At 37.9% G+C, this 17922-nt stretch overlaps 2 protein-coding genes across 10 annotated transcripts in view; one reads left to right on the forward strand and one right to left on the reverse strand.

Annotated features, from left to right (window-relative positions):
* The window catches only part of EIPR1 (EARP complex and GARP complex interacting protein 1), a 96448-nt gene extending 95818 nt beyond the window's left edge, over window positions 1-630 (reverse strand). For 3 of the 6 annotated variants that reach the window (XR_014227568.1, XM_082305781.1, XM_082305782.1), the window contains exon 1: window positions 518-630. Coding sequence is in view for 2 of the 6 variants with exons in the window: in XM_082305781.1 (XP_082161907.1) it covers window positions 518-559 (42 nt within the window). In the remaining 4 variants the exon portion in view is untranslated. The remainder of the gene's footprint in view (window positions 1-517) is intronic. The other 3 variants (XM_082305784.1, XM_082305783.1, XM_082305785.1) reach the window with 2 other exon arrangements.
* A 62-nt stretch (window positions 631-692) lies between these two features.
* TRAPPC12 (trafficking protein particle complex subunit 12) overlaps window positions 693-17922 on the forward strand; it is a 53532-nt gene continuing 36302 nt past the window's right edge. For all 4 annotated transcript variants that reach the window (XR_014227715.1, XM_082307222.1, XM_082307223.1 and 1 more), the window contains exons 1-5: window positions 693-761; window positions 1448-2661; window positions 7226-7342; window positions 15889-16002; window positions 16867-17005. Coding sequence is in view for 3 of the 4 variants with exons in the window: in XM_082307222.1 (XP_082163348.1) it covers window positions 1453-2661; window positions 7226-7342; window positions 15889-16002; window positions 16867-17005 (1579 nt within the window). In the remaining variant the exon portion in view is untranslated. The remainder of the gene's footprint in view (window positions 762-1447; window positions 2662-7225; window positions 7343-15888; window positions 16003-16866; window positions 17006-17922) is intronic.

Genomic DNA, 17922 nt, shown 5'->3' on the forward strand with positions numbered 1-17922 from the left:
TATGCCCTCTCCTTACAAAAACAGTTTGTTTTTTTTTTAAATTTCTGAAAAGAAAGAAGCAACTATAAGAATCTCTTTGAGACTGCCGGCATTTTCCTACCACCCCAGAGCAAGACAAAGCCTTCTCCAGGGGTGGACCAGGGGCTGGTGACAGAGCAGGAGCCCCCCCAGCCAGGCTGCGCTCGACCACGAGGGAAACAACCCCTGCCCTCGGCCCCTGCGCCCACACCGGCGCACCTGCCCCGGGAACGGCAAGTGCTGGAGAAGGGACCCAGCTCCTGCCCCGTGCTCAGCAACCTTTCAAAACCCCAACGCGACGGCCAAGTGCCAAGGACCACCAACAGCCACCGGTACCGGCTCAGGGGGGCGAGGGGACGCCGGTCTCCCCGCGAGCGGGCCGCACAGCCCGCCCCGGCTCTCCCCTGCCCCACCACACACACCCGGCCCCGCAGCCACCGCCTTCCCGGAGGCAGGACCGACACCTGCCAGCTCTCCGTCAGCCTCCCCCAGCGCCCACCTGGAACTCCAGCCCGTAAATCACCGGCGCATCGTCCTCCATCGCGGCCCCGCAGCACGGCACACGCCGCTGCCCGCCGGCCTTTCTGGCCCTCGGCGCTGCCCGTTGCTGGCCGCTTCCGGGGGGTGCGTTTGCCCATGCGCAATCCCGCCCGCCGCGCGGCGCAGGCGCGGTGGGGAGCGGCGCTCGGCGCGGTGGCGGAGCGGGGGTGGCCTGGCGGGGCTGTCGCCGTCGCGGCGCGGAGGTGAGGAGAGAGGAGGGGAGAGGAGGCGAGGGCGGCCTGCGCGGCTCTTGCGCCGGCCGAGGGGCGCCCAGGTGGCCGGGCGCTGAGGCCACCTTAGGGCCCCGGCCCGGAGGGAGGGCGGCGGGGTCCCCCCGGGCCGCGCCAGGCGGGGACTGTGGGGGGAGGCCGCGCCCACCCCCGCCGCGGGGCCGTCAGGGCCGGGGGGACCCGGCGGTGGCGCTGGAGGCAGGGCCGATCCCCGGGAGCCCGGGGCCGCGGCTGCGGGGCGGGCGGCGGCGGGGGCGGCGGGGGGGACGGAAGCAGCGCCGGCCCCCGGCCGGGCAGCCTGCAGTGTGACGGCGTGAGTCCGCTGCGATTGCGCCCACCCTTTCCTTCTCGTGAACCGGGACCGAGCTCGTCTTTGGGAGCAGAAAAGCAAATATCGTTTTGTCTGTGTTCAGTGGGAGGCATTTGCTCTTTAATCCCAGTATTTTTGCGACTTGCAAAAAGGATAAAGAGAAAGCCTTTTTCAGGATTAATTTATTCTGTGGGTAGATGTTAGATGGAAGCTATCAAGTAGTGAAATGACTATATTTTTGAAGCAAGAATTTCAGTGTTTGTATGATACTTAGGAGTTTCAGGGTGGCACCTGAGCCACCTGAGTAATAAAACTAATACTTGTTTTGGTGGGGATTTTTCCTCTTCAGCTACTATGGAGAATAATGAAAGTAACGCTAAGGATGTGAAGAGCACCTCATATGAAGATGACAGCAGAGACATAGTTCAACAGAAAACTCAGGAAGAAATTCTCTTTCATGAGGAAACCATTGATCTTGGTGGAGATGAATTTGAGTCTGAAGGGAATGAAACTGTGTCAGAAGACTCAAATAATTTTGTAGATAAACTTAACGAACAAATGATGGAGAGTGTCATTATTTCAGATTCTCCAAACAACAGTGAAGATGACACAGGTGAACTTGGTTGTTTGCAAGAGATTGTAGAACAAATGGAAGCTAAAGATAATCAAAAAACACAAGCAGAAGTGGATAAAGAGTTTTTAAGTAATGAGAGTGAAACTGAACATGAAGAAACACCCAAAGACATTTCTGAGATTGGAACAGATGATCAGGCGTCTTTAAAGGAAGAATCCGTTCAGGAAGCAGTGAAGGAGGAGCCAAAGTTGGGAAACAATGTTCCTGTTGAAACAAAACCAAATAATATTGATGAAAGCAAACCTGAGGACCAGATATCGTCACCCAGTGCTAGCAAACCATCTCCTGAGGCTGAGCCTATTCCTGTGTGTACCATCTTCAGCCAAGCAAACAATGCTAATACCCAGCCACAGTTGTTCCTACCTGACGGTTTTGAGCCTCAGATGGTAAAATCTCCCAGTTTTAGCAGTATAATTGAGACTCCAGTGAAGTCTAATCCACAGGTGGTTCAACCAAGTCCTAGTCTAAGCAAGTTCTTTGGTGACACTGTTAACACTAATACTTTAGCTTCTGATTTTTTTGATTCATTTACCACATCCAATTTTATTTCTGTTAGTAACCCCAATGCAAGCTCTTCAGTTCCAGAACAAATGTCCTCTCTTTCTAATGGTGGAGACAGTTCTTGTGCTTCACCTAACCCTACTTTCTCTGCAGAAAATGGGAGACCTGAAGCAGGTGGTCCTCCATCATCTCTAGAAATAGCTCAATCCCCCAAGCCGTTCTCACAAATCCAAGCTGTTTTTGCTGGGAGTGATGATCCATTTGCCACAGCCTTAAATATGAGTGAACTAGATAGAAGAAATGATGCTTGGCTTCCTAGTGAGGAAACCAGGAATGTTCTAATTTCAGTTGCCACACAACAATACAGCACCGTGTTCATAGATAAAGAGAATCTCACCATGCCCGGATTAAAATTTGATAATATCCAGGTAAGAGTCTATTGTTTTATCTTAGTGTATGATTATATTTTAGAAATATTGTATTAGAGCTGTCCAATAATATGTATATCATAGTGCTTCATATTGTTGCTGATGGTCACCTTGTGTGTGTTACTTCAATCCTTATTAGAAAATTTAATGTCACTGCCTACCCATACGTGAAGGGGCTAAGACCAGATCTGATTTATTCATAGTAGAATTTGTTGGGTACGTTGAAAACCAGTGTTGACAGTTTCCATAGAATCCAAAGCTGGTTATATTTTTAATTAGTTTCAGTTAGTTTCTGGTCCTCCTAGTTAGTAAGATAATGCTCACATTTGGAATATATACAAAATCAGTATGCTGTACTACAAAGTCTGAAAGCAGACAGCTTGCTTTCCCTGTGGAATTCACTGTTGCAACCAAGTGGGAAATTACATTTTTCACTGATGTTCACAGTGCTCTTAATAATGTTAACACTGACTGAAATTGCATCATCTGTATCTTCCCTAAGCAGTGGAAAAGTATAACCTGTGGGAATGATTGAGTGCTGGAACAAGCTACTGGGAAGGGATAACCCCAAAATTAAAGGGAAAACTCCAGATGAGATCATGAAGGGAAAAACATAGTAGTGGAAACCCATTTCCTTCTCTTCTGTCAGAGTTCCCAACTAGTGAGAAGGCATAGTGTTTTTTCAGAATTTGAGAAATTTCACTTGGATCTATTCAGTATTTCTCATGAAGCAATTTTATCCTGGATGCTCAGCTAAGGCTAACTATCGTAATGTAATTTTTTTTCTTGAAATAGGCTAATCCTACTCTTTCATTTCTATGTCTCTGGGTAATAGAATTGTTGTCTAGAGAGATGGTGTTGAGGTTTTGGATACTTTCATCCTCTGCAGCAACTTCCCAATCTGCAGGAACTATCAGAAAAGTTTCTGGAATGAATCAGGTCCAGATTTATAGCTGAATTATCTCACAAATCTTAGGTTTCTGTCACAAGCAGCAAATGATACCAGTTTGAGACAAATGCCATGCTTTTGCTGCTTCTTGGGTTAGCTTTATCTTAAAACAATTGTTTGTTGTCACAGAGCCCAGTAATTAGTGTGGAAGAAAACACTGTAATAAGAAGCTACTCCTTCTCCGCTCCTTCAAAAAAAAAAAATGGAAGGGTCTTTCCCACCTTCCCCAAAGAATCCCTTAGACCTTGATGAATAATTCAAGAGTGTGTATTATTTCTTTCCTGACAGCTAATGGGGTGGACAGCAGGGATGATCCCTTCTGCAGGCTGCAAGGATGAGGTCCTCCTTACTGCTAGGCCTCCTTTTTTACAATAGTTCTCTCTTGCCTTCCTCAGTCCAGTCAAGGATTCAAGGCTATTTTGTGCTGATGATTCCCTGAATCTGGGCACATGAATATATGCAGATCTACGATTTAGTACATAATTGAAAGAAGACGTTAAGGCAATGTGCATGTGATGTATTTCTACAGTAAGACCTGATGTAAAATCATCAATGGAATTAAAGGGGATTCCTGCTGCTTTCTTCATTGGTTATAATTTATAAGCAGTCACATAGCCATGTCAGCAGGGACAAGTTTTGAAGTGCTTTATGTTTATACAACTCTCCTCACTTCCAGTTACTGCTTTTCAGTGGCCTAAGTGCACACCTTGACTTACCTGGTATCCCCTGGTTTGGTATCATTGTTCCATACATTGCTAGTATTGCAAATTGTGTATTTAACTGAAACTATAATTGTGAAGTACTTGAAATGTCAACTGAAACATTGGGAAGCATGTTTTCAATGTTAAATCAGCTTCCAGCAATGTTCATTAAAGCTTTGGTATGAATACTTTGCTAATGCTAAACGTTAATGCAAGATGTTAAACCAGGCTGCGTGCAGTTGACAAAGAAGTTAGTTGAAAAGTGCATTTACAGTGAATGGGGAAGGACTGAAATTTTATATGACGTGTATTGAAGAGCTCAGTACTTTTTTTTTTTCCCCTGTTCACGCAGAAAGTGTTGATTCTTATTACAAGTGTGTTGTCTTAAAAGTTAAGTGGATAAATCACACCAAGAAAAATACTCAATGTTCTCAATTTCAACTGCATGCTACTTTTTGCTGATCATTCAAGAAACATTGTTTTTTAGCCTGTCTTGGATTGCGTATGGTACAGATTATCTGAAGCTGTGCTCTCTTAAGCATGGGAACAAGCTGGAGCACTGCTTTTTATGCTTTTTCCATTATCCCTTTCTTCATTAGTTACTGTCTGCTGTCATGATGTCTTTTGTTTCATTACATTCATTTGTAACGTTTCCTCCTCCAAAGTACTGTTGTGGGGGGTGTTACAAATTCTTTTGGATTTATGTCGTTTTGCACACAATGTCTTTTCTTAATCCTTCAGACTCTTCTGTCCGAAAGATGGAAATCTGGTTTATTCATAGGATAGGTGACAGCATTAGAGGTAAAAATTTTCCATGTAGTGAAACAGTAGTTGCAGTCTGATTCCTCAAGAAACTAGACAAAAAACAAACATATTTCCGATCACTGACCATGAGGAAAGTGCAAACAGTTAATATCAGTTATCTTTATCATAGCTAAACTTTACTGTGTTTTATGCAGCTCACTTTTTTTTTTTAGGCAAAAGGCTTTGTGGCTTGCTTTCTGTGCTCTGTGCTAACAGCTTCCTGCCTCAGTTCTTCAAGTGAATGTTTTTGTATTTCTTGAGAGCGATTTTTGCAAATATTCCTTTGTATGCTTATATTTTTGCATAGTCGCTTTCTGCTTTAACATCTTAAATACTGCATACTGTTCTAGTTAACACAGATCTGAAAAGACATAATGAAATACAAACAAATTGGAGAGAGAAGACGTGTGGTAAGGAGTGCAGAGGTTCTCTCTTGTGAGTGGTAGCTAAAAGGAAGAGGACCTTTTGACTTACAAGAGCAGTCATGATCTAAAATTCATACAAGCATTAAGGTAAATAGAGGATTATGATTCGCTGTTTTTTATGGCAAAAGAACTGTTGAGTAATAAGCATAACAAAAGGAGTTACTGTTCTGCAGCCCATGTAACTGGTTTTAATTTGTAGAATTCATTGCCCTCAGATTTACTTTTGTTGAGAAAAACAGACCAAAAAATGAGCCAGACAAATGTCATGGGAGGCATGTCTATCAGTGGGTGTTTAAAAATAGTAGGCAAATACATCCCCTGGCACAGATGGACCATAAAGTTCTGGCTGCTTTAAGCTGGGAAAGACCACTATGAAGTTATTCTGTTTCTTACACTGTTTCTGTGAACGTCTGCTATTTACTGCCAGGATGGTGAACCAGACAGATCTCTACTCTGGCTGAATGTGGGTTATAAATTGCTTTCTGTTTAAAAACAAAAATATAAGTATATTGTTAATATATTGCTGATAATTTTCCTTCTTTTCAGATGTTTGCTTTTCTAGATTATAAATGCATAAAAACATAAGATTGGCAAAAATCTTACAGAGATAATTTCTGTACCTGCTTTTGGCACATGGTGACTTCTGACACTGTAGGGGATTCTCTTGTATACAGTAATGTGTACAGTCCCAACGACTAGGACCCCCCCGCACCCTGGCCTACACTCTGTGTTGACAGACATGGTACCTGAAGAGTGTGCAGACAGTAGTAGCACAGTTTTCAACATCTGTCAGTGTGTGGTCCACAGTTTTTCAATAGCTGCTTGACGTTAAGCTTGAATTTCTTGATTACCTTTTGAAAATCTCTAGTACACAGCACCACAAGGATGTCCGCCAACAGACGGGAAGGTACAGAAATCGATAGTTGAACAAAGATTAGAAGGGGAAATTGAGGCACAGAGGGTGCTATATACAGAGTTATTCAGTTTATTGCTTGCAAAGCTGGAAATAGAACCTGGATTTGGGCACTCTTCCTCTTAGCTGCTCCATGACATAAAATGTAGCATTGATCTTGTCTAGCTTTAGAAATCTGTTTCAAAAGTCTGTCTCAACTAGTCTCATGTCTTCAAATTACTGAGCTCAGATAACCCAATTTCTCTGACTGATTCCTGGAGTTAATTCTTTTGAAATTAAGAATACTTGTTGAAGGGTTGCTGTTGACTTGGTTTTATGATCTCAAAGTTTATTTTCTGTGGATACTTAAGGCTAGTCAATCATGTGCATGTTTATCTTCAGTCAGTAGATTGCACTTTTCAACATTAATATCCATTATAAAAACCTGTAAACTTATTGTGTTTTGTAAGATCTTTGAAGAGTATTTTGTAAAGTCTTTGAAGGATAATAATATGAGAAGCAAATAAGCCTGAATGTTTCTATGCTAACTGAAACCTAAACATTGAAAAAAGAATATAGCAAATAATTTGGAGTAAATCTAGAAGCTTTCATTAAAATGCTGTAAACATACATGCATTTATATTTATTTCACACAAAAAGTACTGGAAAAACAAGCATTTCTGAAAGGGAAAAAACTATGTTGCTCACCTTTAATTCAACATTTTATTTTGCAAAAATAATGTTTAACGGTGTCTTGTTATGTTTCTTCTTTTTCTGTTCCATGAACACCAAGGGAGATGCAGTAAAAGACTTAATGCTTCGCTTCTTGGGGGAGCAAGCTGGAGTGAAGAGACAAGTTTTAAATGCCAACTCTGTAGAACAGTCATTTGTAGGCTTGAAACAGCTAATTGTAAGTAATGATCTTCATAATTCAACATATATTAAATACCATGCTTCCCTCAAGATAATTGGGAGCTACTGACTGTGAGGATAAACTAAAAAAACCCCTGCATATGAGTCTGTTCATGATCCTGCAAAAGTACTAGCCAAAGTCCAGTAGTTTTTAGTGGGAATGACACTGGGTTTTAAATATTCGGTTTTAAATGATGTAGTAAACATTTTTTTATATGCAAAAGTTAGAAAAAATGTAATTTTAAGTTACTGTGGATTTTATCAGCTGCTAATTTTTATGTAATGTAAATGGTTGCAAAACAGATTTTAATGACTTTTTTGTTTATCTGCATATGTATTATTTATGTTTTCACCTCAGTGTTTCACAAAAGATAAGACATACCAGTTGTTGTAAATGGTAAGCAAAGCTGATGTGATAATTTCAACTGCTTTAATTTTTTATTTTGGTGCAGGAAAACTAAACTAAATTACTTCCAAATGAAAACTTGATTTTCTCCAAGTTAAAATCCTTTCCTTAACGTAAATATTTCGGACCTGCAAGTAGTTGCGTCTAGCAGCCTTTTGAATTGTGTCTTGTTCTTTCAACTGTTGTGTTCCTGTATGAAACTCATTACTATTACATGACTGAGCCTTACTTAATCTGTTGAAATGTCAAAATATTTTAGGCTTATTTTATTTTTGAAGAAATGGATGAAAAATTGCTAAGGAAAAGCAATGAGGAATTATAAGGGTTAGGACAGTCTGTATTTAGTATTTAACGTCTTTTAATTTAATTGTGTTTCATTACATGTAAATCTCCAGACGAGACTTTTTGTCATGTTAGGAAAACTCTAGTTGGTCTCCTCAAGTATTGTTAAAGGAATTCAGAGGTAATTTTTGAAACTAAACCTGAAAAAACAGATTGTGATCTCCATCCTGGAAATAGATATTTTTCTGTTCATCTCAATGTTTTGCTTAACTTGAGAGTTTGGAGGGGAAGAAAAAAATCTTATTAAGAAATCTTGTCCCTGTCAGTGTCTAAGTAGGAAAAGCCTTTTTCCACACTTCCTTTCCCTCTTCCAAAAGAGGAGTTTTGATGTATGGGAAATATTTTTCTATTTGGCCTTGTAGCTGTGTCCATGAAAAATGTTATTCTGTGCTGCTGACCATCTTGTACCTTAAATACAGTGCTGCCACTGATACTGTTTTAGCTTTGAGTGTGCTCTTAAGCTCCTGAAGAGCAGCGTTAAGGCTTTTAGAATCAAAGCAGAGAAAATAAGGAGGCAATCTGCAGCTGTCAGATTTTTTGCTACCTGTAGCAGATTTTTTAAAAAAACTTGTCTTATTAGAAGGGTTTTTTTGATAAAATTGCAGCCATTCAGCCAAAATCAGGATGTTCTTCAGTTTTGAAGGCTTCCAGTCGTTAGCTGTTGGTTGTTCATAAGTATGCAATGTAACTATTTCTCAGTTTTGTTTGCAGAACACTGTTTCTTTTTATGATAAGAATTAATTTTTTTTTTTCCTTGCAAACATTGCTGATTTTTTTCTGTAATTCTTAATATGGAAAATTTATTTCTGAGTGGCAACAGTCTTAAAGGTAAAAGGTATTTCAGATTTAGAAACATTAACTAATATAATCTAGCATGGGATTTTAAAAAGATGTGTGATTTTTACATCCACAGTAGGCCACAATGACATAGAATAAGTGCTCCGTTACCAACCTCCAATTTTACTTTCTTTATGAGTGAACTCCTGACCAAACATGTTCAGGGACTATATCTTTTCACGCAAAGAGCCACTTACAGGGAATATTTACATTAACATCTGGATAAAAACTGATAAAAGGTGGGAATATTGCTATGCAGTTTCCATAAAGTTAAGATTTTTTCCTTAGCTGTTTGTTTGATATCCATGTGAACTACACATGAACATGAGAATTAATGAGATTGTTTCAGTCACCCAGTTCAATCCCTTGCAGCAATGGACAGCCACCTAAAAGTCTAGTTCAAAGGGGTCCATAATACAGAAGAGAAATGCATAGAATTAGGATAGACTTCAGCTTCAGACTGATACCTGTTATTTAGGTGTTTACATGTAAGCCAATGTCTGAACTCTTAAGTCAAAAGAGATCAAATCAGTACAGTTACTGATCACATCTAAATTTAGATGTGTAAATCTGGGATCCCATCTAAAAGTCTCAAGAACTATCACATGGTGTGGGAAGGCACCAGTGGCAGCTGAAACAAAAAGTGAATGTTAAGTCCTGTTAGGAAGAAGTTTGTTAGGTTAAAATTCTCAGGTGATCTTGGTTGAGCTCCATCTTATGGGAAGGAAAGAAAAGAAAAAAAAAAAAAATCAAGGCAGTATCTCAAGACTATCTGCTCTAGAGGAAAATGCTTCATTTGTATGTGGTTACTGTTTTAACGCTGTGTGAATGGGAAAAGCACGCTAAATGGCTCGTCTGTATCCCAAATCTTCATACCATAGGTCTTCAGCTGCAACTCTGGAGATCCTCTATTCTACCATACAATTGCTTCTGTTAGCTTATTTGGCTGTTTTAACAAGTACAGATACATTGCTACTGCTTTCAAAGGATGTTCCAGGACTTCATTCCTTTGGTGGTTAATCAAAGGAATTATAATCAATCCTCTCTCAAAATTTTTTTTCTAATCAAAGATAGAGTTGTTTACAACAATTTTAAGTGTTTGATTTTCTTTTTAAAGGCAAAAATAACTCTTCTAGTCATGTCATCATGGATGTCTTCATAATCATCCTAGGAGCTCTTCTCAGAATCTCTTCCAATTGAAGCTAACATCTTTGTATTATCACTGTCTAGAACTCAATGCATTGTATTGTGAGTTATATAACTTTCCATGTTAATAATTGCGTTTTACCTTTTCTATTATTCTGATACTGTAAATCATCTGATCCCTGTTTAGTGATGTGGTCCTTACATGTATTGACAATAGTTCCTAGATTACATCTGCAAATGCAGATACCGGCTCTGTTCACTGGGGTCACAAAAGAATAACTTAAACTGGATTGATTCCAGTGTACATCCTTGAGTAGTAACTTCTCACCTTATAAAAGTTCCACTAAAAAACATTTACTTGTACAAGTTAAAAGACAATTCTTTGGGTAAGTTGAAGTTAGTACTCACAGCAAAGAATGTTGGAGACTGTTGGAGAAAGTCCTTTTTGGGGTATTGTAATGCAAACAGTCTGCAAAAGTTTCCTCACTACAGTTAGTTGTCAGAAAACAAAAAAGGTGGTAAGATGAAGTTCCAAAGGTGCACCTTTTCTGATAAGACCACCAACAGGAGCATCATTTCTAAGACAAATAGGTATTCACCAGGAACTGAACTCAGATTGTTAAACTCACCTAACAAAATTGTTTGTTTAGCATGAATTTGGTCTCTAGTTGATTTGAGTGAGATTTGTGTCAGTAACCCAAAGGTGGATAGTTGGTTTATTGAACAACTGTACTTTCACATTTTAAATTTCTGCTATGGAATGGGTAACAGTGAATTGGAAATGCTTTACTGGTAGGGTGATGGTGGAGAAGTTGTGCAGTTGAACTAGTTTTACAACTGTGAGGCTTTTAAGAGATATAGGAGTGCTGGAGCAGTCCAGCAAAGTAGTTCTATAAATCTATGTGCTTATCATTCAGGTGACAACTTATAAATAGAGTTACACATCTGTAGAGGCTAAATGTTTATATTTTTCAAGTGAAAACAGAAAATCTGAGTTTTCAGTTTCTGAAAAGTTTTATTAGTCTGGTATAGGAACATGCATTTGCCCCTAGAGCACGTAAATGTAAGCAAGAGCTTGTCTTCACAGCGTTGCTTTGTTTTACAGCAGCAAATAAAAATTATACATAGAAGGTGCAAGGTGCAATTATGTTCGTTCCTGTTATTCCATATTTTAGGTTAATTGTCTACCCTCATTTGAATGAATAGCACAGTATTTCTTACTAAAGACCCTTCTGATATTTTGAGTAGTAAGGTGTTTGCAGCCATAGGAAAATTATGTCTTTGATAGTTGTCATACCTGAAAAACAGCTACTATATCTTGCCACTATAAATACGCAAAGTTTGCTCTAAGCATGCAATCATTTCTTCAAGCTACTAGACCAGGAAAGGGTTACTAACTACATTTTCTTAGCTGATGTGAAAGTACTCTACCAATGTAATTTACAGGGGGAAAAAATGTCATAGCTAGTGGAGGAGGACATTTTAATCACTTTAATGGTGTTACATGTAGAGTTAATGACTCCCTTTGAGTCTACTTCAAAAAAAAAATCATATACTGTTACTTTGGCACGTGATTAATGTTGTGCTCTTACATATATTTTCAAATATAACAAACTTGGATACAGTGGTATGGCATACATATTCACTTTAATAAGTTAGAAATTATCCTTAAAATATGGGGGGGGGTGTCCTTTCTAAATCGGTGAGCAATTGCCAACGTTTTTGTAGCTGATTTGAGAGAAGATGGGAGACACAAGTAGCACAAACAGTAACTGGGGGCTTGTGGGGGAGGTTGCATTTCTACACTAAAAACCATCAATTTATTGGATAAAATTTCAGTGGCTTACCTCTGAGTCAAAATTGGTTTTGTTGGGACTGAATAATGTTATAAATTCTCTTCGTGTATCAGGTGAGTTCCCTTTTCATTGAACACGTTTTCTCTAGATGTCCAGTCTGCATGGCTCTCTTTGTTTTCCTGAATGAAAGCAGTGAAGCTCATGTAATGAAACAAATATGGATAACATCCAGGTAGAATTCTTCTGTCAAGCAATGTACAGTATTGTATACAAAGGAGAAATATGAACACTTCTGCAATCATGTCTAAGATATTTGTTTGACCGTAATTAAAAGATCAAGCAAAATCGACCTGCACACAAGGAGACTTCCAAGGAACAGTTATGCATGTCAGACTGTGGTACTCAGCAATTCAGTAGTATTTTTTCAGTCCAAATCAGTGAATATCTTCATAATAGAATGAAAACACAGTCTTTCAGATACAGTGAAAACTCTGATAATTATAGTTCTTATGACACTTTATTAGAAAAGGAAGAAATGTAAAAAATATTTTTCCAGACAGACTACATTTTTGGCTTGTATCGGGTCATTTTACTCAATGGGAAGTTGTCTTCATTTCTGAATCGAAAAAATATAACGTCTTCAGTGCTATTCTTGTATTTGAACGAATAACATTCTAGTTTTAGTCAGTTTTCTCCCCTACATCCTATTCCTTCATCCCTCTTCGTCGAAAATAGGCTTATTGAAGGCATTGGGATGTACTGAATATCTCGGTTACTTTTAACTTTGACCAAATGGACTAGAAGCATTATGGGGTCTTTAGATGTGGATTTATAAGAATTTATAACTCGTATTTTTGACTCCATTTCAGATGGTTTTTAGGCTGTTTCCTTTTATTGCTTTTAATAAAAGGGGATCACGATAGCTTTAGTCAGGTTCTTATTTTGAAAATGGTGGAGTGTAAGTCAGTAAAATGAGGAGCTGAGAGCTGATAACCTTACACTGTCATTTTTATCTCTTAAAGCTTCAGATACAGTATTTGGTTAGGTTGGAGGTGCGATCGAAAGAAGCAGTAAGATAATAAACATACTGTATTTGTCCCAAAAAAGTCACGTCAGATTTGTGTGCAAGGTAGCCTCTCATTGAAGAGAGAAAAACAAAGGGCGGGGGGGGGGGGGAGCAGCTCTATAACACACAAGTGAGTCACCTCAAGCTACATTAAACTTTTAGTTCCTCTACAGGGTAATACCTTGGCAAAGTCCTGGCACTGCTGTCTACTTTTTCTATTTAAACCTAGAGTCATTGTATTCAAATCTCAGACAACTTAAGAAGTGCAATGAAAAGATAAAAAATTATTGGGCTGGTTCTGTCTTTCTTAAAGAAAAAAATAAATCCTTTTTATTTGAAACCTGTTCTACTATGCAGTTTTCCCATCTGTATCTAAACCTCCCCCAGGACCTGTTCTGGTTTTGTGAAGGAGAGAGAAGTTCTGCAAGGAATAATGCAATCGCATTGTCTATTGGGTGGCTAATCTGCTTGTGCTAGCTTTGGAGTGTGTACAGCAGTCAGTACTGAAATGTTTTGGTTTGTTTTTCTTTTTTTAATTTTTGGTTATCTTATATGGACCCAAAAATCCCTTCACAAGTTAAACATCTGGACTAGTAGTATGTAAAAAAAGCACAGAAATTATACAGGCTGGTAGCTTTCATGAAAAGAACAACTGCTCCATATTTTTTGTGAAAAAAAGATTTGCTAATGTCATGTGTGGAGAGAAATTCTCTTCTGCCAGGCTGATACTATGTTAGTGAATTATTTGGCAATAATATTTGGTTGACGGCATTTTCTCTAGGAGAAAATAATGTTTTCACACAATTGCTGCTGGAGGACCATGTCCTGATCATCATGGAATAATTATTTTATTCTTTGAGACTATTCTTCAGTATTTTTGCTGCTGTATCTGAAGCTGTAGTATCCATATTTGCTTTGAGCCTCTACTTAGGACTTACAAACAAAATTCATCCCTATTTCTGGAACAAGGGACCTGGTTTGTAAGGACTGTGTCACTGTAGGCCATAGGAAGTGTGAAAGTGACTGACGTGCAAGGTTTTGAGGGGTTTTTTGAAATAACTGGATAAAGATTTCTGGTGGGATGGCAACTCTGGCAACTGTAAGTCTGGTACAATTTGCCAGAGACAATCATGTGTCCTACTAATTTCAAATTAAGTTACACTGCCAGCAGCCTTTTATTAAGCTTCCACAGAGAATTATGCTCCATGACCAGCAGGCAGCTCTAATTTTGAAATCGTGATGAATATTTTGTTTCATTTTGCAGCAAAGACTGTTTTTATGATGGTGGTCAAGACTTGCTTCTCCTGGCTGTCTTGTTCTATAAAGTATTTTTTGTCTGTGCCTGAAATGGAATTTTAAAAATTGTAGCACCTAAGTTTGTCATACATGTTCCATTATTATTTTTGGATCCTAACTCTTACTTGGGAAGAAAAATTGAACAGTTTTAGCATCTGTGTCTGCTTCTGTTCTAAGGATAATAAGAAATTAATTTGTCTCTGCAGAAGAGGAATAAATTCCAGGTAATCCATGTTAGTGTCTTTCTGCTTTTTGAAGCTGATACAGATATATGTTAAGGATGTTACAAATGCATTATCAATTCCTGCTCTTCCTTAAGAGTACAGATGTCTGAGAAGCTGCTATGCTGCTTTGTGGTCTTGCTGTCAGCCGACTTCTGCATTTCCAGTGAAACTCAAATTTTTATCTGGGATTTGACAATGCAGGGGAGAGGGATGAGGTGCTCAGTGCACAGTGATCTCTGTAGTGGCCTCTTGAACTATATGGCTGCAAAATGGGGGCCAGAGAGTATGAAAACTCTTCAGCTGTTACTACTAGTTTTTTCTGTGTAACTTTGCTGTATTGACATGTTTTCTAAACTCTAAACATTGGAGGTAATTTAGTAAAATACTAATTCAAGGTGAGTACCTGAACTTTGCAAGCACTGACATAAATATATTCTATTCCTTTACATTTCACCAGACAACATGCCAGTTTTCTGTTACATTTATCATTTTTTTTTATGTATTCGAGAAACTGTTTGAAAAAAGATAACTTTCAGGAACAAGATGTATTTGTTTCATAACGACCTGCTGGATACGTGTCTCTTGAAAAACTCTTCTGTATGATAGAAAAGTATGATATCTTAAAACCTGTGAAGCATTAGTCTGTGTTTTAAGTTTTTGGTAGTGTTAGCTATTTACATGGTTGTATTAGTATATACAAGGCAGAAGCATTCACAGGATGACAGTGTGACAAGACGGTTTGACTTGTCTAACTAGGAATGATTTTGTTTTATGAATAAAAATATAGATATAAGACTATTTTTAAGTTAGCCATGCAATGGAAATTCAAACGTTTACATTTTATAGGTGAAACAATTGTTATTGTTCTGAATCTATCATTTAATGCATTGCATTGTACTGTTTCTTGTCCTTTGTTCTTAATTGATAGGAATTCTGTGTTCTGGGCAATGTTAGGAAAGTTTGTTTTTGTTAAATGAACTGCACTAGGGGTTATAATCTGAAATACTGAAGTCAGTGGGGTAAGAATAGGCATTAAATACTTCATAACAGTACAGTAACTTGGATGTGATTACTAAAATATGGTTGGCAATTTTTTTTCTCCTTTTGAAGAGAAAACAAAATTGTGAATATTATAGTATATTCAGGTATATTAGCAAACATGATAATAGCTTTTAAGTTTAGGATCCCATATGGTGTTGTATATTCTTTTGTTTTAGTGATCTGATAATATTAACTCTCTCATGCTTGATTTCACTTTTTGCCTAATTAGACGTGCAGCTTTGACAAATGACACTCTGCTTCTTACCGGCCAGCTCTCCTGGCCTTGTCATTATTACTGATGGGTACATGTAGCTGCTTCAGGCAAAATAAGCAGTTGTGCATTTTTTAGGGACTTTATGATTTTGCTACTTACTCTTTTCTTCTTCCCAGAGCAGTAAAAACTGGAGGGCAGCAGTTGATTTGTGTGGGCGGCTTTTAACTGCACATGGTCAAGGCTATAAAAAAAGTGGACTACCTACTAACCATACAACAGATTCTTTACAGGTATGTTTAAAGATACACCCTTGTCACTTTTTTCCAATGATATTCACAGTGGCATTTTTTTAACATGAGCAAACTTCTTTTCCTAATTGTTATCTAGAAACTGAGCTTATTAAAGCATTGCAGCAAGTCACTTTTTCTGTTTGTTTATGTAAAGTAGGTCTTCATTTAAAACAAAATTTTATTAAAAGTAAAATTCTATCTTGATTGTATGTTTTTAAAGGTAATCGCACTATTAAAAAGGAATATGTTTTGCTGTCTTGGAAGACTCACTGTGCTAAAGTTCATGAACACTATTTGAGTGTGAACTTCATAGTAAGATTTCAAATATTAGACATATGTTTCATGATGATAAGAAAATAAGAACCCAAATTAATAAAGGTTCATGAAACATTACGAGGGTTTTACTGAACAGACTGTGACCAGATGACAAGTCATAGTTCTGTAGTAACTGTAAAGCTAATGGAAATTCACCAAAATCAGAACAGATTTTAACAATTGCATAAAATTGGAAAAACAAACAAAAATCAGATTGATAATTCTTACATGCTAACTCAATTTAAAGAGAGATATTCTAATTTTGAAGCAGGCTGGTTTTTAAACTTCATCCTCAAAATCTCAATACCTTTACAAACAATTAAAACATCAGTCCTCTGTGTTTTATTTTAATGATCTTATGAAAAGTATTCTGTAAAAGAGCATGTAAATATAAATCCTGATTCATATCAGTAAGTAACATAGAAACTCTTTGCTCAACTTTATCAGAAAAACTTAGAATGTTGAAATTGTATTAGGTTGTGGCTTTTGATTGAAGCTAATAACAGACCTTGTCTTTTTCTTTTTTTTTTTGCATGTATTAATTTTTAGCTGTGGTTTGTGAGACTAGCACTGCTGGTAAAACTGAATCTATTCCAAAATGCAGAAATGGAATTTGAACCATTTGGAAATTTAGACCAGCCTGATCTTTATTATGAATATTACCCTCATGTATACCCTGGACGAAAAGGTAAGATACTTGATATATAAAATGCTTTTTATTTTTGCCATTTTTACCAGTCATTATAAAATAATGGATTCAGGGGTTTTTTTAATTCTAAGGCATTGGTGAACTTTGGATTATTTATTTTTTTCCCCCAGAAGAACATGATTAACTACTATGTTAAAGTATTGTTTGTGTTATGGAGGTAGTGATAAGGAGTAAAAATAAGGGTTAAAACTCTTCCATCACAATATAGGTAGGCAATGTGTTTCATGATGCTGATACAGCATTGATTTGAAAGAGGAAAGTTTTTAGCAAGTAAATATAATGTAGTTTAGTTTTAGGATATCGAAATCAAAAAACCCCAGACTTTAATAGTTCATTTTAGCCAGAAACAGGCTGTGAAAGGTCATGAGAGAGTTTGTGGAAACAAAATCTATAAACTTTTCCTCTTAAGTTCATCCAGGTACTATCAATATGCTATTTTTAACACTCGTGTATCCGTGCACACGTGCTAATGCAAGTATTATTTTCTTAGGTTTGCTGGTTTCTAGGATTTAAAAAAAAATAGAGCTAATTTCATAATTTTACTTAAAAAAATACTGGTTAAATGCACTATTATTTGCTTAGTAAATGAAACTAAATAAAAATTAGTAATATGCCATGTATCCCATTGTTGAAGAGGAAAACAGCACCACCAGCCTCAATTCTTCATAAGCGGTTTATCTCAAGCTATAAATGCACTACTTCTCACTGCTCCTAATAGCCCATAGGTTAACCAAATAGTTCCACTACCCAGGATATTCTAGTCTTCCAGGAGCCTGGATTTGAAAAATTGCTATTTTTAAGAGCAATTTCACTCCTGTTCAGGCTATTTTGAAATTTTATTTTTTCTAAATCTGTTATTTAGAAATAAATAACTCTCTGATGTAAGCACGCTGTTG

Source organism: Platalea leucorodia (genome assembly GCF_965183815.1).
Source record: "Platalea leucorodia genome assembly, chromosome: 3".
Lineage (NCBI taxonomy): Eukaryota > Metazoa > Chordata > Aves > Pelecaniformes > Threskiornithidae > Platalea > Platalea leucorodia.